Here is a 24405-nt window from a genome sequence, read left to right as displayed (position 1 = left end):
ATCCAATTTTTAAAAGCAATTAGACACACTCAAGGAAAAGGAAATATGAGAAAGTCGTTATCTAAATACAAAGGAAGCAGCACGTATCAGACCAGGAAGTCACTGAGATTCAAGAAAGAAATGGAATGAATACCACAGAAAAAGAGAAGTAAAAAGATGGAAGATCTGGGAGGTATAATAAAGATAGCGAAAGTCGCTCGGTCAGGTCCAACTCTTTGAGACCCCATAAACTATACAGTCCATGGAATTCTCCAGGCCAGAATACTGCAGTGGGTAGCCTTTCCCTTCTTCAGGGGATCTTCCCAACCCAGGGATTGAACCCAGATCTCCCACCTTGCAGCAGGATTCTTTACCAGCTGAGCCACAAGGGCCCCTCTTTCAAAAAGCAAAAAGAAAAGCAATCACAAACATCAGAGAAAATAAATACACAAAGAGACAAGGGACAGATTAAAACAATGCACGATTTTGAGCAATGGGGGTATATAAGAACAATCTTTCTGAGCGTGGTGATGTAAACCTTTGGAAATGAAATGAAAACATAATAGTAATATATTATCTGGCTCTGCAAGTAAACTGTATTGCCTAAATATAGCAGTTTAAATGGGCTTCCTTGGTGGCTAAGTGGTAAAAAAATCCACGGTTTGGAAAAGGATTCAAATTTCAGAATAAGTCTATAAAGAGTCAAAAACATTATAATATATTTACATATTATATAAGTATGATTACATAAAATACATTCCTTCTGTCAGTTGAGAAACTTTACAAGCAACAGTACATCTGATAATATCCCAGTAGCAATGAACATATCAAGCACCCAGATCTTGGTCCAAATATTTTCTCCAACAAAATGGACCAGGGGTTCTTGGAGAAATGACTGATTCTAAGTCTGGGCAGAAATGTATATGATAACCGTAACTAACAAATACACACTGCTGACTATAAAATAGATGAACAACAAGGTCCTACTGTATAGCACAGAGAACTATATTTAATATCTTATAATAATAATGTACAATGGAAAAGACTCTGACTTTGATTGTGTGTGTGTGTGTGTGTGTGTGTGTAATCACTTTACTGTACACTTGAAACAAGCATAGCTTTGTAAATCAACTATACTTCAATAAAAAGAGGGGGAAAGAAATACACAAGATAACTCTACAGCTAGGATACTTGAATCCTAGGAATTTCCAGAAAGAAGGAAGTGCTCCAAAAAGAAGAAGAAGAATGTCAAAGAGGAGATAAACATCAGTGGGTAAAGCTGTCAAACACAACCTCAGTCAGATGATCCGGGTTTACGCCATCAATAAGTCATACTGATAATACATTCTTTGGATGTGATGCATTGATAATGACATAATCCCATTCTAACCATGAGAAAAATGTCAGACAAATCCAAATTGAAAGACATTTCACCAAATACCTGACCAATAACTCCTCAAAAGGTCATCAAAAATAAAGCAAGTTTGAGAAACTCTCACAGTCCGAAGAAGCCTAAGGAAGCACAACGGTTCAGTGCAATGAAATGTCCTGGATTGGATACTAGAACAGAATGAGGACTTTAGGTTAAAAACAAAAACAAAAACAAAAAAGGATATACAAATAAAGTATGCTGCTAAGCTGCTAAGTCGCTTCAGTCGTCTCCGACTCTGTGCGACCCCATAGACGGCAGGCAGCCCACCAGGCTCTGCCATCCCTGGGATTCTCCAGGCAAGAACACTGGAGTGGGTTGCCATTTCCTTCTCCAATGCATGAAAGTGAAAAGTGAAAGTGAAGTCACTCAGTCGTGTCTGACTCTTCTCGACCCCATGGACTACAGCCTACCAGGCTCCTCTGTCCATGGGATTTTTCAGGCAAGAGTACTGGAGTGGGGTGCCATTGCTTTCTCCAAAATAAAGTATGCGTTGTAGTTAAAGACAATACATCAGTGAGAGACAGAGACAGTGCACTAAGTCGTGTCCGACTCTTTGTGACCCCATGGGCTGTAGCCTGCCAGGCTCCTCTGTCCATGGGATTCTCCAGGCAAGAAGACTGGAGTGGGCTGCCATACTGGTTCATAATTGTGACAGATATGCAACTGTGAATAGTAAAGGAAACTGGGCATGGCATATACAAGAACTCTACACTCTGTGCAAGCTCCTATCAGCATAAAATAATCTAAAATAAAGGGCTTTATAAAAGTATATCTGATACAGTTTGGGAAATGTAAGGGGAAGCAAGGCAAAAGGAAGGATAGGGGTGCTAATTCTTCATCTTACATCTTGGGGACTAAAAAGATACAATCTATGGCTAATGAGGCAAGAAATGGAGGTTTCAGTCTATTGTACGAAACGGTAGCGAAAGAACGGAAGACAGTGACATAACTATATGAAGAAGGATGAGCAGAGGAAATATCGGGGCACAAGCCAACACAAAGTGTTTGTGGTTGATAAACATAAAATTGGCATCGAAGGAGCTAAAATGGGAAAGAGCTAAAAATAAGGTTTGCCTGAGAGGAGAGAGATTGGAAGTTGAGAGAAGAGCCCTTTCATACCATTATATTTTCCTTTTTATTTTTTTAATTGAATATATCATTCTGTATTTTGACTTACAGGCATTTATTGCTTTGTTTACAATTTTTGAGATGAAATGAAAAAAATAAAAATTCTTAAACTTCGTTCAGTCATGATAGACATGGAAAGGGAACCCACCAAAAGTAATTGCTGTTCCCAGACAAAGGACCGAAAGTTCCCTATTAAAATGTAAATGAGGGAGTTCCCCGGTTGTCCAGTGGTCAGGAGTCTTGCCTTCACTACCGTGAACCCAGGTTCTATCCCTGGTCAGGGAAGAAGATCCCACAAGCCATGAGGCACAGCCAAAACAAAAAAAATTTTAATAAAATAGATAAAATGTAAATGAGTGTTCTTAAGAATCCCATCTAACAGGGAGATGCTGATAGAGACAAATTTCTCAGAGTGGACATAACCTGCCATTGATATAAAAATGTGGATTGTAAACCGTGAAAGCAAAGGGGAAGCTGACCACTGAACTCACATATCTCAGCACTGCTGATCGCTGAAGTTTTGCGCAGATAAAGCAAGAGAACTGAGCATAGAGAATGCAACAGATCCTGAAATCAAGGGCTGAAAGAAGAAACTCGGAACCACATGCCCTAGCAGAATTAGAACACCATTTCCCAGCAGAGGGGGTCTGGGCCAAGAGGCAAACCCCAGAAAGGGGAATGAGCAGTTGGCTGGATGTGTACGGCAGTTGCCCCTCTGGCCTCAGAGTCCCTGAGCAAATAAATACTTCCTCAGCATATGGAGACAGCTGTCCGCAAAAAACCTAATAGTTGATCTAAGAAAGAAACAGATATTTGTATTTATTTATTTACTGAAGGATAATTGCTTTACAGAATTTTGTTGTTTTCTGTCTAGCATAAACAAGAATCAGCCATAGGTACATCCATGTCCCCTCCCTCCCATTTCCCTCCCCATCCCACCCTTCTAGATTGCTACAGAGCCCCTGTTTGAGATACTTTTATTCAAGACAATCTAAGGGGATTTCCTGGGTGGTCCAGTAGGCTAAGACTCTATGTGCCCAATGGAGGATGCCTGGGTTCAATCCCTGGTTGGGGAACTAGATCCCACATGCTGTAACTAAGACTCAATGCAACCAGATAAAATAAATGAAATATGTATTTTTTTTTTAAAAAGACAATCTAAGGATTTAAACCCAGGAGTCAGTCTTTCAGAAAGCTCTGAGAACTGATATATGTTTTTGAGACAAAGGGCTGTACCTCAGATTATGTATTTGATGGCTCAGACAATCCAGATTTGCACGCACGAAGCAAGCTGTGGGTCATCATGACCCCTTACAAAATTACAAGGAATGCTGTCTTCTAAGGAGGTCGTTGCAAATGCGTGACACACACTGAAGGGGAGGGAGGAGACCAAACAAGCGGACAAATATGTCATTTTTTTCCCTTACCTCATCATAAAGTGAGTTTTATTTCATTGCAGTGTAAGAAAATGTCACCTCTAAAAAATTTAGACCAGAGAGCCCCATAAAATGGATCACTCTTCTGAGATAGGTCTGCAGATATGTAAGCAGATAGGATTAGTGGGGGTCCCCAGAGGAAGAGAACCAGACAAAGCTTTCTTGATATAAAAAGAAATCATTTTGAAAAAGACACATGTACCCCAATGTTCATTGCAGCACTGTTTACAATAGCTAGGATGTGGAAGCGACCTAGATGTCCATTGGCAGACGAATGGATAAGAAAGTTGTAGTACATATACACAATGGAATACTACTCAGCTATTAAAAAGAATGCATTTGAATCAGTTCTAATGAGGTGGCTGAAACTGGAGCCTATTATACAGAGTGAAGTAAGTCAGAAAGAAAAGCACCAATATAGTATATGAATGCATATATATGGAATTTAGAAAGATGGTAATGATGACACTATATGTGAGACAGCAAAAGAGACACAGATATAAAGAACAGTCTTTTGGATTCTGTGGGAAAGGGCGAGGATGGGATGGTTTGAGAGAATAGCATTGAAACATGTATATTACCATATATGAAACAGATCGCCAGTCCAAGTTCGAAGTATGAAACAGGGCACTCAAAGCCAGTGCACTGGGACAACCCAGAAGGATGGGATGGGGACGGAGGCGGGAGGGGGGTTCGGGATGGGAGAAGCATGTACACCCGTGGCTTATTCATGTCAGTGTATGGCAAAAACCACCACCACATTGTAAAGTAATTAGCCTCTAATTAAAATAAATTAATTAATTTTTTAAAAAATAAAAAAGAAGGCATTCTAATCCTAAGCTATTTTGTGATCTAAGCCTGGCCACAGTCAGTACCCTTGCAGAATGAGTCTCATTAGTAGGTAGTGATTTCAAGGGGCAAAAAGAATGTAAGAAACATTAGCTCTTACCAGCCCAGGGAGATAACTTAACCGTATCAGAGACACTATCAGTTACGAAGACCTGCCAGTTCTGTTTTGAAGGTAAGGTTAGCCTAAAGCATGTTCTTGAGCTATTTTGCAAGATCCAAACCCCCTAAAGCAATCAACCACCAAACCAACCGGAACCTAAGGAATAATGATGCTGATCTTTGCTGACCATTATGTCTTCAGTCAGCTAGAGCCTGGCCAGTACTCTTGCCTGGAAAATCCCATGGACAGAGGAGCCTGGTGGGCTGCCGTCTATGGAGTCGCACAGAGTCAGACATGACTGAAGTGACTTAGCAGCAGCAGCAGCAGAGCTTGGACCCTGTCTATGCCCCAATTCTATGCTGCATTCTCCTCTACTCAAGCCCCTTCATGAATATAAATGTACCCCTGCTGTGCTGTGCTGTGCTCAGTTGCTAAGTCATGTCTGACTCTTTTATGACCCCATGGATTGTAGCCTGCCAGGCTCCTCTGTCCATGGGATTTCCCAGACAAGAATACTGAAGTGGGTTGCCATTTCCTCTTCCAGGGCAGTTTCCCAATCCAGAGATAGAACCCAACCCAGAAATCCAACTCACATCTCCTATGTCTCCTGCATCAGCAAGCAGATTCTTTACCACTGAGCCATCTGGGAAGCCCAGGCACCCTTAGCTTAAAACTTTCCCAATTTTGCTGTTTGGGGAGACACTGCTTTGGGAAAGACCCCTGGTGTTCTCCTTACTTACTGCAAGTAATTAACCCTTCCTTCTCCCACCCTTTGGCTTGGTTGTGTCTTTGGTTAGACACTCCCCCAAGAGGTAAACCCAGTTTTCAGGTAACAAAGATACTTGCCAATGGCACTTGAGCAGCTCCAAATATTAAAAACATGCCAATCCAAAATGTAATTTCTGTGAGAACAAGGTGTTTTCAAAAATTATTATGTTAATGTTACAAAAAGGTCCAGAAGGCATGAAGCCCAGAAAAATAGGTCAGAAATAAAATTTCTGTTTCTTTGGTTGGTTTTACAGTTTACAAAGAAAGAAATATTTTCACATAGTTGTCTCATTTACTCCTCACAAAAGCCCAATGAGATAGGCACAAATTGTTCCACCTGTTTTACAGATGAGAAAACATAAGCTATCCCAGAAGACTTGTGTGGTTTGGTTAAAGCCACCTAGCCAAAAAAGGAATTGAAACCTAGAAGTAAAATGCACCCTTTTAATCTTAGGCCTGGCCCTTTCCTTCCATATTATATTGACTCTAGAAGCTGGTGGTGATAGAATTTGTGTCTAATGAGGTAGTTGTTTGCTGAATGCCCAAGTCATCATATGAGGATAACCTCTGAGACCACCTCTCAGCTCCCAGTACCCATAGGGGTCAACTTCATGTTCACTTTTTCAGGTGGTAACAAAAGTCTGCAAATTGCTGGTCCCAGCAGCAGGACTTTCCCAGTGTTTAGGAGAGGTAGACAGAGTTCTCATCCCCTTGTCCTGAAAACACAATAGCTAACATTTTTTGAGTTCCTAATACATGTCAGGCACCGTTCTAGGCTCTTTATGTGAATAAACTTATTAAAACCTCAGAACAACACCATGATGTAGGTACAATTATTATTTCCACTTCGTGGATGCTTAGGGGAAGTTAAGTAACTTGCCGAGGTTATACAGCTTATCGTTTTCAGAGTTATGATTTGAACTCTGGAGCTCCTATCCTTAACCAAGCAACCCTTCTGCCTTACCCAAGCCAAGTGTTCTTAAGTCGATCAGCCATGTCTAACTCTTTTCGACCCCATGGACTATACAGTCCATGGAATTCTCCAGGCCTGAATGAATACTGGAGTGAGGAGCCTTTCCCTTCTCCAGGGGATCTTCCCAACCCAGGGATCGAACCCAGGTCTCCCCCATTGCAGACAGGTTCTTTACCAGCTGAGCCACCAGGGAAGCCCATCATTTTCAGAGTTATGATTCGAATTCTGGAGCCCGAACCAAAAAACCCTTCTGCCTTTCCCAAGACAAGTGTTCTTAAGTTTGGGGGAGGGGGAACATATGCATCCTAGAGAGTGTAATTTAAGCTCTGGACACTCTCTGTAGGGAAATGCAGGTAAGCAGAATTGTGCAAATTATTTCAGAAACTTCAGGGACCCCTCTGGGCCCTCATCTGTTGACCTCATACATTCTGTAGGGAACTGTCTAGAGATCAAAGAGAAGTGGCTCCAGCGCCGCTGGGCTTCGCCTCTGCAACCACAGGAGGAGAGCTGAGCTGCGTGGTGTGACGGGGATGCTCGGTAACTAAAAATCAGGAACGGAGAGCTCCCGGGACCACAATGCCCTGAGAATGCAGCCGGGGCGCTGAGACCCCGGGATCCGGTAGCTGAATGAGATTCGCACGGACTGCCGGCTAGTCTGAAATCTTGCATCCCTCCCAACAGCCTGGAGTCACGAGACAGGGGACGGGATCTCAGAACTCTGGCCCTGGGCGCGCAGGGACGGTATCGCTGTTCCTGGTGCTGAAACGCTGCGGTCCCGGAAGCGAGAGGCCGCCTCCTCTCAGGGTACCGCGCCGCAGCGGCTGCGGGAGCTGTTCAGTGCTGAACCGGATGCGGCCGGCCCGCGGGGCTTAGACCCGAGCCTGCTGCACCCCTAGGAGACCGGACGGAGCTGACGCAGAGCGCTGGGAGAGCGGGGAACAGCGGGCTCCAAGCCGGGCATGGACCTGCAAAGACTCGACTCCTACCAAGGGGGAGCCGGCCCTGACTTCCATGAGCACGTCCTGCATAAGGTAAGGATCTCCTCGGGTCACCCCCACCCCCCACCCCGGCTCCCATCTCAATCCTGGGCGAGGGCGCCGTCATCAGTTCTCTCTTCCCTTCACTTGGCTTTGGAACTTAAAGAGAAACTAGACCATTTCTGTGAGCCTGGGGAATCCTTTCTGCTTGACGCTGTTTGTTACTTAAAACAGATGCATGTACGCGGGGGAGGGGCCGCCGCCAGAGGTTAAGATCGTCAGGGGCTTCATTCATTCATTTAAATCACTTGGGTCCCTTTCTCACATTCTCTCTCCTGACTCTCAACCCTGTGACCCTCAAGAACTTTTGCGTTCCATAACCCTTGTGGAAGGATACATTTGTTCTTCCACCCTTGCCTCCCAAACTCCAGTTCCATTAAGTCTGGTAGTTGCAGTCAAATACCCGAATTCCTGGCCAACTTGGCTGAAATTAAACATCGAAGTGGTGTGCAGCAAAAGTAAACTGTTGTTTTCAAACCAGACTCCCCTGCACCTCCGGAAACCTGCCCTCCAGCCAGGACTCACTCATGACTTCCTGAAAGTGCTTATTTCATAGCTCACACTCACCCCTTGCTTCTCTCATTCAAGATTTTTTATAACTAAGTTATCAGTAACATAACTAAATTATCAGTAATGTAAATTATCAATAACATCCTCTTGAAGTGGATTGTTGGGGAAAAGTAGCAGCCTCTCTCTAGGCAACACTTTTCAATTCAAACCCATCAGTCAGGACTTCCCTGGTGGTCCAGTGGCTAATACTCTACACTTCCAATGCAGGGGGCCTGGGTTCGATCCCTGGTCAGGGAACTAGATCCCACAAGCTGTAACTAAAGTTCCCTGCATCCACAACTAAGACCCGATGCAGCCAAATAAATAAATATTTGTTTAAATCACTGTACATAAGCAGAATATGTATTTTGCCATAAGAAGTCGCCATTGCTCCTCATCTCTTTCTCTGCCTTCTTCGTTCAGCCCTTTTATTTCCTGCTTTGTTAACACCAGTTTATCTATTAGTCCCTGAAAGGCAGTACATAGTCCTATACATGGAGATTTTTTTACTCAAGGTATCACTCTGAAAATTCCATGAATGTAAGCTTTGAAGTAATCTCGTCCACTTTTGTCCCGTACTATACTTTGTTGGCCTTCCCAGGTGGTGTTCGTGGTAAAGAACCCACCCGCCAATGCAGGAAACATAAGAGATGCGGGTTTGATCCCTGGGTCAGGAAGATCCCCTGGAAGAGGGCATGGCAACCCACTCCAGTATTCTTGCCTGGAGAATCCCATGGACAGGAGCCTGGTGGGCTACAGTCCTTAGGGTCACACAGAGTTAAACACGACTGAAGCTACTAGCATCCATGCATGCCTACAGTTGATATTTGAGGAAACTCAAACCTGGAGCGGTAAAGTGACTTGTCCAAGAAAACAAGGTAATGAATGAAAAAGTGCTAAAAGCCAGGAATTATGATTCAAAGTCTAATATTCTTTTCTCTCTATAAGTGTAGTTCACGGACCTGCAGCATTGACGTTACCTTAGAGCTTGTTAGAAATGTGACATCTCAGGCTCCACCCCAGACCTGCTGAATCTGAATATGTATTTTAACATGATCTCTAGAAAATAAACATGCACATTAAACTTTCACAAACTGCCAGGTGCCACACTGGCTATTTCTGACCAAATTGTAGAAAGCCAACTACAAAGAGAAGAGGGCCTATAGATTTGATGAGTGCAGTGACTTCTCCCTTTAGGCCCCTGAACCTCTAGGGTATAGAGAAGAAGAAAAATGCTTAATTTCCTGAGTCAGGAAGTTTAAAAACCACCACTGTTTGAAATAAACTAGAATAAGGTCTGTGTTCTTAGAGGTGGTGAATCTAGCCTCAGTCAAAAATGCAAGCAAACAAAAGGGAACATAATTACAAATCAATTACAAAAGCATCCTAGTGACTAGATATATGGGTCTCTCCAAGTTTAAACCCTCCTATAAAGATATAAATATCCATTTAAAAAGCTTTAAGACTTGGTGATCCAAGTTTCCAAATTATTGATCACGTATGGTCTTTCCCACCTCAGTTACCCACACAGGAAATCTAGGCTATAGCCCATGAGAACGTTCACTTCCTTTGGGTTTATTGATTACCAAATTGGAAGGGAGCCTATTCCTACAAGTTCCAATACATTTGAAGAGAGGTGTGTACTTACCACTAGTAAATGCTCAGTATCTTCAACTTGGTTGTGAGCATCTTGAGGGTAGAAGCCAACCTTCTGTGATAGCAAACAGGGTAACATATGTGGGTAGTAATTTTCCTTTTCCTATAATACTGGTCACCTCCTCCTAGTATCATTTCATTATTGTACATGACTTTTTATTGTGATCCACTTAGAAACCTTTTTGTAAAGGGACAGGGTATCAACATACTTGTATTATTTTAAACTTGACTATGTAACAGAGTCCGAGGAATTCCTGTTGGTTCATTATAACAAATTGACCATAGGAGGGAGGGCTCCCTTCCAACATTAATTGCTATGGAGGATTCTTTTTAAATAAACATTTTATTGAAGAATAACACATACAAGAAAAGCTCAAATCATATGTCTGTACCCTGATGGGTGAGCACTTCTGTGCAACCACTACCAAAATGAAGATAGAACATTACTGGGACTTCCTTGGAGATCCAGTGGTTAAGAATCTGCACTTCCTGGTTTCCCTGGTGGCTCAGGAGTAGGGAATCTGCCTGCCAGGGCAGGAGACAAGGGTTTGATCCCTGATCCAGGAAAATCCCACATGCCTTGGAGTAACTAAGCCTGTGCACCGCAACCACTAAGCCTGTGCTCTAGAGCCCTCCAGCCACAACTACCGAGCCCACACACCACAGCGAGTGCAGCCCATGCACCATAGAGCCTGTGCTCCAGCAGGAGAAGCCACCGCGTGAGAAGCCTGAACACCGCAACCAGAGAGTAGCCCCTACTCGTGGCAACAGGAGAAAAGCCTGCACAGCAGCGAAGACCTGGCACAGTCAAAAAGAAATAAATAAGTTTTAAGAAAAAGGAGTCTGCACTTCGATTGCAGGGGCACGCGTTCAATCCCTCGGCAGGGAGCTAAGATTTCACATGTCATGCGATGCAGCCAAAAAACAAATTAAAAACAAAAAGAACCTTACCAGCTTCCCAGAAACCACCCCCAACATTTTTCCCACACACTGCCCCCGTCCTCCTCCCCAGAGGTCACCTTTTCAGAGGGTGCAGTATTATTTAATGTTTTGACAGAGCTGCTAAATTTTATGTAGGATAGTCCTAGAAACCTGCCAGAGAAAAGATACTGCTGTTTGGTGGAAAGAAACCCCAGACTTGGAATCAGACCAGACCTTGATTTGATTCTGAAAGACATCTGTGAGCCTTATTTTTCTTATCTATAAAACAGGGATAATCATACCTGGCTTGCTGAGGGTTTTTTTTTTTTTTTTTTTTGAGTGAAAATGTTAGATAACATAATGTAATATCTTTATTTATTTATCAGGTGTATAAGAAACATTCAATAAATGGTTGTTATTAGGACACCCATCTTGAGGTCCAGAACAACTTCAGTAGGTGTCACGTTGGGTCTCACCTAACATGATGAAGCTTCATGAGAAAAGCAGCAGCCTCATACACAGAAACACACACACACACATTTCACAGACACGATCCCAAGGGACTGAGCTCCCACAGCCACCTACACAAAGCTCCTGACTTCTGTGTGAATATCGCAACCCTGATTTCCTAAGGCGAGCATCTCTTTTCTCTGGGAGGTGAGGTATGGGGCACTGTTTCACCAAAAGTTTTACTTTCACTTTTAGGTTTGAAGGATTTGTTAACAAAAGAAACTGCTTGTTACACACACATAAACAATTCCAATATTTAATAGAGCGTTATTTGACTTAATTTCAATATGCTGTCATTAAAAGAAAAGAAATAGAAACAACAGACAAAGGTAACAGTCTATTCATCACCAAATCAGGCCCACAGCCTTCAATCAGACGTGAACAGCACTGGCAAGTCCCTCACTGACAGCAACCTGGAATCCCAGCTGGGAAAGGGGTTTCCCAGGTGGCGCTAGTGGATGAACCTGCCTGCCAATGCGGGAGACATAAGACATTCGGGTTCCATCCCCGGGTCGGGAAGATCCCCTGGAGGAGGGCATGGCAACCCACTCCGGTACTCTTGCCTGGAGAACCCCGTGGACAGAGGAGCCTGGCAGGTTACAGTCCACAGGGTCACAAAGCGCTGGACACGACTGAAGCAACTTAGCACGCACAGCACCCAGGTGCTGCGTCCAGCCCATGGGTAAGACATCAAACTGCAGTTTGGGGGGCTCTTGTTTATAATCCCAGATCCCAAACTGATCTCATCATCAGTTTGTATGCAAAAATGCATCTCTTGTTTAACTTTAACTTTTACAATGCTGTTTATTTCACCTGGCAAGTCATAAGACTTCTTAGATAGGGGGAGAAGTGGGGGAGTTCTGGCCAGGTCCTCAGGGACTTAAGAGATTCCAAGACTCACTCCCTTTCTTATCTAAAGTGTCACCTGACTTGCTGTGCCCGCAGGCAGGCCAGGAATCTAGGTAGTGTGTCCAGGTGGGTCAGAGGCCTGCTCCCCTGCTTCTGAAGCCTGAAGTCCTCCATTTTAATTTCCCTAACGGATGCAATGAGACCTCTCATTAAAATTCACTTATCTGAAACACATTCGCCAAGGATCATCAGCCTTGGATGGCCCCCGCACTCAACTCATCCCAAGAGGTGAAGGCTGAACCAAATGAGCCTGAGAAACTCTCAGAATATTCCTTGAGTCTGGGCTGGAAGCTGGGAACTGCCTGGAAGCAGAGTTCATCCATCATATGCTTGGAGATTTTAAATAGAGTTGCTGTTGTTCTCACAAATCTGAATACTTGATGCAGCTAAATGATTTAAAACATGTAAACAACTCTGCTGCCCTTTCCATCAGAGAACTCTCAGCCCTCTCTTGCTACCAGTACAATCTCAGGAGCCACCAAAGGCAGCAATGTGAGTTAGGGGCTCAGAAACCCTCCACGCTGGGCTCTTGCTGTGCCAGAGCCTGACTGTGAAGTCTGGGGAAAGAGTAGGGGGCAGCTTTTGCCCCAGATGCTGGTGAATCAGGACAAAGAGACTTCAGTTCAAGAGCTCGCTTCCTAACTCGCCATCCCCAGTGCTACGATGAACACCCGCAAGCCAGTTTTGTTTCAAGAGGAGCAAATATTTAACACGCTAAAGTCAGTCTCCTCTATAGCACCTCAGCAAAACCAGCAACCGGGGAGGGGGAAGGGGGGCATAAAGACATAGACTGTCCATCCATTCATGCAGGGCTGGTCCTCATTGGGGAAAAATGGAATTACTAGGGAAATAAAATCAAAAGGTCCCTGTCCTACAGGATCCCCATTCCTTCTAACTCTGCCCCCGACACCTCTCCTTCGTGAGTGGGACACGGAAGCAGGTCACCTCTCCTCCTCTCCCTCCTCTCTCGGCTGAACTTTCACATCCCTCTTGTACGTTCATCTCCCTCAGCAGTCCACGTGCCTCATCTAGTCATTCAGCAAACATTTATGGATCGTTTCCAAAGGGTAAGAAACTATGATGTGCGTGATAAAGGATGCACACACACAGGCACACACACACAGACACACACGCGCCAAAACTAGTCCCCACCTTCAGTGAGCCCCTGGCCTGTGAAACGTGCACACAGATTGCTAGAAGAGCCTCAGAGGTGCCCCAGTAAAGGTCTGGGAAGAGAACAGGGAGGTAACTCAGAAAGAAATGGTCACTTCTAATCTCAATGTGGGGCTTCTCGCTCATGGCCTCTGCTTGAGAATTAATATCTAAGAAAGGCAGAGCTCTATACACCAGCCAGCCTCCCTCCCACAGGCCGCCACCCATTCACCCTAGACAGCAGTCTGGGTTCAGTGGTATTTTCCTTCCCTATCAGAAAATTTTATCAGAGGAAGACAAATCAATCAGCAAAAAAAACCATACCAGCTAATCTGTCTCCTTCTAACCATTCCTTATCCCTCGGGGACATTTTTTCCCATCAAACAAAGTTAGTGAAACACAAATTGGTGGTCAAAGAATCTGATTTCACAGAAAAATCCATGCCCTGTAGGTGAAGAGATTTCACTTTTAAAGTTCCTCATCTCAATAAAGTGGTTTTAAGAAAAGAGAGGGGAAAGGAGAAGGAAGAGAAGGGAGGAAGAGATGGAAAAGGAAAACGCAAAAGAAAAAAATATATAAAAAAACGAAAGCGCAAGAAGACTAGGTCCAGCTCTTGACTGATTTCCAGTCTCAGCTCGGAAACAAACAAGAAAGCCTGGAAAGATCAGCTGTTCCTCTCCTTGTAGAATATTTCCATTTGCTTGTTTTCCTCTCTTGCTCACTCTGGAGACCTTCCAATAAACAAATGATGTGTGTGTTACATCATTAACAATCTCTGACCATCTGGGACTCCTTGGGCTAATCTGTCAGTCCCACCCAGATCCCAGCCCAGCCAGCTGGCTTGGGGAGGGATGCTGGCTGGTTCTCCTGGATAAGCTTAGCAGGAAATGATCATGACTCTGCCCAACCTCTCCAAGTCATTTTCCAAAGTCTCAGGCTTCCCACTCCAAACACTTCTCCCCTCTAATTTAGAGTTCCTGGGACTGTTTGTGAGGAAACATCTGAAACTCACTAGTGTTGCTCTGCTAGTGATCCTCTCGTGAGCTGCTCTGGGAAAGGACTGCCCTTCATCTTCAGGGCAGGAAATCCAGCTTTGCTGAAAGTAAACAGCCAGAGGTGAGCAGCAGGGTAGAGGATTGTGGAACTAGACACGTGAAGTGGCTCTAAGTGTCTCCCAGAATGCTCCTTGTTTCCAGCCTCCTCCCAGACAAGAGGAACAATCCCCGGAGATTGCAAGCAGGATGGAGATCACAGCTTCTTTGCTACCTGGCAGAGAGCTCAGGTAATGCACCTCCCCAACTAGAACAGCCCTGGACCACCCTCCCATCTGCCAGGAGAGGAAGCTTTCTGGGGGACAGCTAAGAGAGCTCCAAGACAGCAGCAAACAACAGATCTGGACACCTTAACCCCTGACTGCACCCGTCAAGGCCTTCCAGACCTTGTGCCACTCATGACGTTATCGAGGTCCTGAATGCTGCTTGCTCAGTCCCTTCAGTTGTATCTGACTCTTTGCAACCCTATGGACTGTAACCTGCCAGACTCCTCTGTCCATGGGATTCTCTGGGCAAGAATACTGGAGTGGGTTGCCATGACCTCCTGCAGGGGATCTTCCTGACCCTGGAATCGAACCTGTGTCCCCTGCATCTCCTGCATTGCAGGCGGATTCTTTACCCACTGCGCCACCTGGGAAGCCCCTAAGTGATGCCATGAAAATAACGTAACTGTTGAAACAAGCAGAGCTCAGACTTCCCCAAGCAAATGATCCTTGCTTCCCTGACCTTGATGCCAAAGTCTACGCCCTCCCTTCTTATTTGCATTTCTGCTTTTAGCAACGTTTACCCATTAACATAAAGGTATCTTTTTGATAACTGGTGCTTATGTAAGCCCCGTAGATATGCTTTTCTGTGTCTTGATGTTTCCTTTGGCTTTCTAGCCGTCTACCTACCCCCAGTTACCACCAGCAGAAACACCCACCCTACACACACACTCACAAGGCTCGGGCAGGACCGGTGACGAGGCGTTCTTATTTTCTGTTCTTATCTTTTATTGCCTCTCAAAGGCAAAGCAAACCTTTCCCCTCCTCCTCCCTCTGCCATTTGAATTTGCAACCTCATCACTAACAGCAACTCTGCTTTTTAAAAAGCAGCTCTGCCCTGTATCAGAGCAACACCCTCAGGGGACAGTCAGGAACTGGCACCAACTTCTTCCAGCCTCTCCCAGCTTCACACAGAGAAGCCTCTTAACCTCTGGGAGGGAGTGAAGCTGCTGGTACAGACTCAGAGCCTCCTGCAGCCCCTGAGGTACCCCCCTCTTCTGTGGGGAGCGGTGCCAAAGCTCCTCTTTACGCACGTTCTTCCCTCCTCTCTGGTCCCCTTCTCAGGTTTCACTAGGCTAGGAACTAAGTATTAAAATCATCTGCACTGTCAACTTAAAAAGCACAACATGACTGTTACGAGTTAAGTTTATTGGGGACAAAATGAGGACTCCACCCAGGAGACAGCACCTCAGATAGCTCTGAGAAGCTGCTCCAAAGAGGCAGGGGAGGAAAGGTCAGTGTATATGTGATTTTTGGGGAAGCGACTGTTCAGTCGCTCAGTCATGTCTGACTCTTTGCAATCCCATGGACTTCACCATGCCAGGCTTCCCAGTCCTTCACTGTCTTCAAACTTGTGCCCATTAAGTTGGTGATGCCACCCAAACATCTTATCCTCTATCACCCCCTTCTCCGCTTGCCCTCAATATTTCCCAGCATCAGGGTCTTTTCCAATGAGTCGACTCTTTGAATCAGGTGACCAAAGCAGCTTCGGCTTCAGCATCAGTCCTTGCAAAGAATATTCAGGATTGATTTCCTTTAGGACTGACTGGTTTGATCTCCTTGCTGTCTTCTCTGACACCACATTTCGAAAGCATCAATTCTTCGGCGCTCAGCCATCTTTATGTCACATCCATACATGACTACTGGAAAAACAGTAGCTTTGACAATATGGGCCTTTGTTGGCAAAGGGGGAACACATGAAATCAAGCACATATTTTTCCAAAAGGTTTCTACTAGTCTCATGAGGCCTTCACTAGTCACGAGGAACAGTCATCACGATGAAGGATTTTAGTGCTTTTCTGGATATGAGGACATACAAGAATTGGGCTCATAAAATCGGCTTCTGATAATATCTGAAGACCTGTCTAGCCAGTTTTCGCAGAGCACAGAGTGCCTCATTCCTGCTCTCCACCCTGAACTCCTTCAGGGGATGTTAAAGGTCAGCAGCTGCAGCAGCTCTTGATTTCATCTTTGTGGAGGTAGACGGCAAGCAGGCATGGCAAGGGCCCGTCTGTAGCTGACAGCGTATGGTCCAGAGGGACCCCGTGAGACTAATAATTGTTCATTATAAATGATAAACATAAACCCCCGGTTCATTTGTGGAGCATGGTAGTTAAAAAAAAAAAAAACTTATAATACATTCTATGACACTTTACTTTGCCCCACGCTTTTTCCAGTAGGTTGTATTATTAGTTCCACGTGATAAATAAGGAAACAAAAGCCAGATGAAAAAAAAAAGTTACTTGTTCAAGGTCACAGCAGGTAGGCATTACGGAAATTCAAACAGCAACAGCAGAGCCTTACAAAGCACAGATGAACCAGGCCCTGTGCTAAGCTCTTAACAGCCTTCAACCCTAAACAAACCTAAACAAATCTCATTTTACAGATGAGGAAACTGAAGCACAGAGACATTAAGGAACTTGCCTAAGGTCACACAGCTAATCAGTAGCAAAGCCTAGATTCAAACCCCAGCAAGCTGGAAATGCAAATGGATGGATTCAGCAGAGGGCAAAGGACTCCACCGAGGGGGTCACAGATTGTCATCACTTTCGGGTGCTGACAGGGTCCCGTGTATGGCCCCAGCTCTGTAGGATCAGAGACCCAGTTTTTCTCACTCAGTCAAGAGTGGATCCATTTCAAAAAAAAAAAAAAAGCATTAAAAATAAAAGCCAAAACATGCACACACACAAACAAAAAAACCCAATGGATCCATCTCTCCAGGCAGGCTTGTGTTAATCAAACTCACAAAACTGATGTATTGTCCTGGATGTCAAGCCATCTTATAATCAGGGGATGGTTTGCTAAGCATGAAATTCAGGGAAGATAAAAGAGAGGGAGACTTGGAGAACTCAGATGCTGAACGATGTCAGGATGATGCGGTTTGCTGGCTGAAAGGATGGCCTCAATCTACAGCTTCCTCGGCCCTTTCTACCCTCGGGTCCTCTCCTCTCTGATCTCTCCCTCCCTCGGCTGTGTTTAACTGTTACCTAGGCCAGGCAGGCACTCTATTCTCCCCAGATACCCAGTTTCCTGCACCCCCTTAGGGACCACGTGCCTCTGAGCTGGAGCATGCCCTGCACTTGAGCTCGTTGTGGGGAGAGAGGAAGGTGGCCAGGGCGGGGGTGCGGGATGCTTCCTCTTCAGGAGTCTTCATCATCCCCATGACACTCACAGGTGTGGACCGCAGCTCTGCCTCCGTCCTGCTCAGGGCTCACGTCAGGGCCTTAGGGATCTGGGTTTTAAGGGTGAGACCAAGAAAGAGACAAAAGGGGATTGGGGTCATTTCCTTATACCCCACCACTGTCCCATTCCACATGCCCCCCTTGAAACTGGATATGCTTGATTAAGAATCTTGAGAATCGATTCAGCGAACATTTGCTGGGTGCCACTTGTGCCTGAGAGCCCAGGAACAAGATCCATTCCCCACCCCAAGGAGCTGAGTCAGGCAGGCTGGGTGGCTCAGCGGGCTGGCTTAGAAGACTCAGGCCATATCTGACTTCAGCCCAACATGGACACACGGATATTGGTGCCCATGAAGACATCCTGAATTTGGGGACCTCTCGTCTCACATGATGGAAAAATCAGAGGACCAGGTCAAATGCTTGTGGCAATCTCGGGGTGCCAAGTTTGGGGTCCTGATTCAGTGACTGATCTGAGGGGCTGTAATATCCACAGCTCCAGGAACGAGCCCACCTGTGAAGCTCAGAATGGCTTCAGGCACCCAAGACAGGAATCTCTTCAAGTCCAATATCCAAGAAAGGAGGTGGTTTCTTCTGAGATGTGCCCAGAGCAAAGATGCATGATCCAAGCACGGCAGAGTCAGACTCAGAGAAGCAAAACTGGTGCCCCTCCGTCAGCATCTCTAAAGATCCAAGTCAAAAAAACATCCAAACTCAGAAGTGCCAAGGCCCTGGACTTCCCTGGTGGCTCAGTGGTTAGGAATCCGCCTGCCAGTGCGGGGCACGTGGGTCCAGCCCCTGGTCCAGAAGTTCAGATGCTGCAGAGCAACTAAGCCTGGAGCCAAACCATGGAGCACTCACTCCAGAGTCCACGAGCCACAACTACGGAAGCCCTCGAGCAACTCCTGAGCCAGCGCGGGAGCCTGGAGCCTGTGCTCGGCAACAAGAGAAGCCACTTGTTACAGTGAGAAGCCCGGGCACCGCAATGAAGTGCAGCCCCTGCTGGCTGCAACTAGAGAAAGCCCATGCAAAAACAACGAAGACAGTGCAGGCAAAAGTAAATAAGTGAAAAGTCCTAGAGCTAATGCTCATTGGGCTGAGATGGGTCGATGTCACCCATGAGGTGGGGTCAGTCCCACCCAAGCCCTAGGGATGGAGGGTGGAAGAGAGTGTTTTCCCGGGAGAATGGGGGTGACGTTAGCTGTGGGCTCATCATGCAATGACAGATGCCCCTATGGTAATCCCAGCTGGACCACAGGAGCTTTTCAGTGTTTTAGCAAGAAGGGACTGAAAAAGAAATGAGCTGAACTTGTCACTCTCCCACCTAACTGGGCTAGTTGTGTCTCATTCTTGCTGTTGCTGAAGACTAAATAGTCCAGCTCAGTTTCTTAATGACCAGACTCAGGAAATGAACTGACGTCACCCTCTAAAGGGACTGGTTTATTGGGGCTGTGGAGCCAGACCTCACCCTGAGGGTGGGAGTAGGTTTTCCAGTGGAGGAGGATGACCCAACTTCCAACCTTCCAGGAAGGAGGCTGATAGAGGGGTGCAGGGGCAGGGGGAGGCAGGGGATGAGGATGCAGGAGGTGACGCTCAGGCTGGAATGGAGGGAAGCTCTTCCTTCTCATTTTGGAGTCAGAGTCAGGTGGTGTGAAGAAGCCTGGATTTTTCAGCGGGGAGGAGGTGCGGCGGGGTAAGCTGTGAACAGCCTATGGATTCACAAAACAGGTGAAAAGTGAGCCAAATGAGGCCAGCTTCATGGGCATGCCACCTGGGCCATCACACCAGCCCCACCTGGAAGGGCCCTATGATGGGCTCAATACTCTGCTGGTTTAGTATTGGTTTAATACTCTCCCCATCTCGAGACTCAATTTTTGTACAAGGAGCCCCATATTCTTATTTTGTGCTGAGACCCACAACATCTGTAACCATTGCTGCTGTCAAATAGGGCCGCCTGCAGGGTCTGAGCCTAGGTCTCTGCAGTAGTCCTGAGCTGTTCTCTGGATGTGCCCTCCTTTCTTTTGGCCTCACCCCATGCCTGGCTTCATATGAGCTGTGAGGAGCCAGAGAAAGGTGACCTTGCGCTCTGGGCAAAGTGGCCGGGAGGTGAGCCCTATTCCTCCCCAGGGCCAGCTTTTTAAAGACATAAAAAGCCTTGAAGGAGCCTTCCACTGGGCCTGTGCAGCAGCTCCTGGGGGACCTCTCAGAGACAGCTGGGGTTGGCTGGACAGACGTCAGCGAGGCCCAAGCTATCACACACTGGGAACCAGAAGGTCACTTCGGTCGCTCTGAGATCACAGGCTAGAGGGCCTGTGGCCCTTTGGTTAAAAACCATCTGGCAGAGGGATGAACAGACCCCAGGAGACATTCTGTGACTGTGCAAGGCCACCCCGCAAAGAAGTAAGAAACAGACAGAACCCTGGGGCTTCCCTGGTGGGCCAGTGGTTAAGTAAGACTCTGTGCTCCCACCACATGGGGTGATCTCTGCCTGGGGAGTTAAGATCCCACATGCCACGTGGTACAGCCACAAAAAGAAAGAAAAAGACAGAACCCCAACCTCGGGGCTACCCGGACACCATTGAAAAGTAGGCCTGGTGCAATGAGTCCTCTTCACTGGGACCCAGAAGCAACGATAACCCCCTGGGGATTTGCCTCCATAAAAACACAACTGCGAAAGATAAACAGGTCCTACCATACAGTGCAGGGAACTATATTCAATATCTTGTAATAATCCATAAAGTCTTCCCTGGTGGCTCAGACTGTAAAGAATCTACCTGCAATGCAGGAGACCCAGGTTCAATCCCTGGGTCAGGAAGATCCCCTGGGGAAGGAAATGGCAACCCACTCCACTATTCTTGCCTGGAGAATTCCATGGACAGAGAAGGAGCCTGGTGGGCTACAGTCCATGGAGTCGCAAAGAGTCAGAATAATCTATAATGATAAAGAACCTGAAAAAGAATATATATATATAACTAAATCACACCTGAAAGTAACACAGCACTGTAAGCCAACTGTACTTCAACAATTTTTTTTTTCAATTTAAATAGCCAGCTGGAGGATAATAGCCACAGGAAAGCACACCAAGATTTACTGACACCAGGATGGCTCCAGGGAAGCAGCTCCTTCACTCGCCTTCACTTTCACTTCTGTTCTCACGTCTCAGCTATTTTTCGGTGGGTTATCTCTCCGCTGGCCCTACTTTCGTTTGCCATGCGACAAGCATCAGGGTGTTTCAGTGGGAGGACAAGGGCCTCCAGCGTTCAGTCCTTCTGCTTTCGTGGCCTATTACTAATCTTGCAAAGGCAATGCGAAATTTTGAAATGACTACATCGTCTGAACTTTGCAACTCCTTCCAGTGACCAGTGGGCTGGCACCGGGCACCGTGGGTGAGACCTGGGGTTGTGACCTGCTGCTTCTTTGTCACAGAAACCCTCACCGTCTCTGACAGAGGGCAGCATTCTGCATGGGGATGCTGGAAGGAAACGATGAGGCTGCCCTCCCAGCATCACCAGATCCTTAAAGAGGATAAAGTCACAGTCAGGCGTTGGCTTCCAGCTTTATTGAGGGAGAAAAGTCATATTAAGATAGGAAGGGTTGTGCGTAGATTTGTTAATTTAGTACAGAATGCTGCATAATGAAGACCAGCTCCTCCGATGGCTTTGGTAATTAACATGAAGGCAAGGAGACTGGGTCAGGGGCTGTGATAGAAGCTTACAGCCACCGCAGGCAAGCACAGTCTTCCTTGGAAGAAGCAAAAGACAATGAGCTGGGTGGTTTCAGTGGGAACACTCCATTTCTTCCCTAGGATGGTGAATAGGGAGTATTTGCTTCCCTATCCTTTAAAACAAATACACGTCTTATGTAGACATATAGTCTGCACCAAATATGTCATTAAAACTTGTTGTTCAGTCACTAAGTTGTGTCCAACTTTGCAACGCCATGGACTGCAGCACGCCAGGCTTCTCTGTCCTCCACTATCTCCTGGAGTTTGCTCAAATTCATGTCCACTGAGTCGGTGATGCCATCCAATCATCTCATCCTCTGCCCAATAAAACTTAAACAATTGATGGAGGTAAGGATTTCCCTGGCAGTCCAGTGGTTAAGATTCCAAGCTCTGATCGCAGGGGGCACAGGTGTGATCTCTGGCTGGGGACATAAGATCCCACATGCTCTGTGTCATGGCCAAAGATAATGATAATAATAAGGTAATAAACAGTGGAACTGGGGGTATCTGGGTTTGTGACTGAAGATGGAAAGGGTGATGGGGAGGATGTGGGAGGTTTCAGAAAGTGCCCAGGGTGGAGTTTTTATTTTGGAACACAAGATAAGACATCCCTCCTTTCTGCTAAGAGCGGCTTTTCTATCATACAAGAGTTCAGAATGTCTCTTTTCTATTTCTGATCCTTAGGAACAATCTTGAAAGTGAAAGTGTTAGTCATTTCAGTCGTGTCCAACTCTTTGTGACCCCAGAGACCGTAGCCCGCCAGGCTCCTCTGTCCATGGGATTCTCCAGGCAAGAATACTGGAGTGGTTAGCCATTGCCTTCTCCAGGGGATCTTCCTGACCCAGGGATCAAACCCAGATCTCCCGAATTGCAGGTAGATTCTTTACAATCTGAGCCATCAGAGAAGCCCCAGGAACAGTCTTACCCCGTCCCTAACTCTGAACCCGTCCTTAGAGGTTCTTCAGTAAAACCAGTGAGCCGGTCACCTTTCATTGGTGCTGGCACTGCACGCACTCAGGAAGTTTGTTATCCCAGTGGATTATTCAGGGAAGGGCTTATGCTGGGCAGGGGAATCTGAGGGACTGGAGCGGCCCTTTTCCCTACTGATGTAAGGTCACAGGGCCCTCATGAGTGACAACCTTAGTGTTCAGATGAATAAGTTACTAGGAGGTTTTAGGGGGATGCTGAGCTTCCCAGGTGGCGCTAGTGGTAAAGAGCCCGCCTGCCAGTGCCGGAGACATAAGAGACGCAGGTTTGATCCCTGGGTCGGGAAGATCCCCTGGAGAAGGGCATGGCAACACACTGCCTGGAGTGTTCTTGCCTGGAGAACCCCATGGACAGAGGAGCATTGTGGACTACAGTCCACGGGGACGCAGAGAGTCAGACACGACTGAAGCGATTTAGCACACTGCACAGACCACACTAGAACCTGAAGGAGAGAATCCATGTCTAGAGAATAACGTGGACAAAATCAGTGGCTGACAATTCTTAGTCCATATGTGAGCACCAGCCCTTGACAAAGCATTAGTCCATTCATAGGAGATTATATACAGACAGAGCATAAATCCATGTTGGCCCAAAGTCACCAATTGTCCTCGTGGGAAGCACCGCCTACTGTTCTGATTTGGGGCATTCACATGTCCTTTCTTTTATGAAACTATGGTCATAACAGATGGTTTAGTAGAAACTGTCTTAACTAATTCTTTTTTTTTTTTTTTGGCCGTGCCCTAAGGCATGTGAATATTAGTTCCCCTCCCAGGGACTGAATCCTGCAGTGGAAGTGCAAAGTCTTAACCACTGTACCACTAGGGAAGTTCCAAACCAATCCCTTTCTTAACCAACTTGTTACAGCAACCAACACCTTTCAATCTCTTGGTGAAAATACTGTCTTTGTGCCTGTGGCAACGGGTAGATTCTCTTGAAGGCTCTCTTGCTTCTGTTCGTCATGCATCACCCATTGAGATACGTGTTTAACAAGAGTCAGCTGCATCCAGCCCAAACCTGTTTAGGCCAGTCATACCTGTGAATTATAATTATGCAATTTGATGAATTCATCCATGAACAAACAAATTAAGAGTATAAACAGAAACAATATTGACCAATGGCAGGGAGTGTAAACAAAAAAAGTTATTCTACAAAACTGAGGGGACTTCCCTGGCAATCCAGTGGTTAAGACCCCAAGCTTCCACTGCAGTGGCGTGGTTGGTTCAATAACCCTGCAGGCTGTGCGGTGCGACCAAAAAAGTTTTTTTAATTTTATAAATAAATAAACAAATCGAGTGTTTTAGAAAGACTCAATTAAAGCATATCACTTTTTAACAGCAAATTAGAAATGAGGGAGAAGACTGTAAAATATTCATAATGAAAGCATAAAAATGAAAAAGGATTTTGCAATCAGATTGCTTCATCAGTATCCACAATGTCTTGCTCCATGTCCGGGAAACTGAAACTCAAAACGCCAGGACCAGACAACGTGTGTAGTTTGTGCAGAAAAGGCGATGAATCCCTTTTTCTTTTTCAGGAGATTCATCAGCAAAGAAAAGGCTTAGATCTACATCCTGATACTGTTAATAGCCAATGATGACACATTTAGATATTTTGAGCTAAAGAAAGCATTTAGAGAAAGAATATATCTTTTGTGTGATTCCTTGATAGGACCAACTTTTCTAGTAAACAGACCGTTAACAATTCCAGTTACACTGGGTAAGAATACACCTACTTGGTAAGATAAAAGCCTGACTGCTATATCAGTGCCTCCTGGTCTAAAAAGTTCTTATATGTGAGGGAC

The 24405-nt window shown here is 45.8% G+C and overlaps 1 protein-coding gene across 1 annotated transcript in view; it reads left to right on the top strand.

The window, feature by feature from the left end:
* The first annotated feature begins 7136 nt into the window (after positions 1 to 7136).
* RAB37 (RAB37, member RAS oncogene family) overlaps positions 7137 to 24405 on the top strand; it is a 68378-nt gene continuing 51109 nt past the window's right edge. Inside the window, exon 1 of the mRNA XM_061392907.1 lies at positions 7137 to 7696. Coding sequence (XP_061248891.1) covers positions 7625 to 7696 — 72 coding nt within the window. The 5' untranslated portion in view covers positions 7137 to 7624. The remainder of the gene's footprint in view (positions 7697 to 24405) is intronic.

This window comes from Bos javanicus, chromosome 19 (genome assembly GCF_032452875.1).
Source record: "Bos javanicus breed banteng chromosome 19, ARS-OSU_banteng_1.0, whole genome shotgun sequence".
In the NCBI taxonomy this organism is placed as follows: Eukaryota; Metazoa; Chordata; class Mammalia; order Artiodactyla; family Bovidae; genus Bos; species Bos javanicus.
Note: the sequence above shows the minus strand (reverse complement) of the source record. Positions and strands in the feature narration are given on the sequence as shown.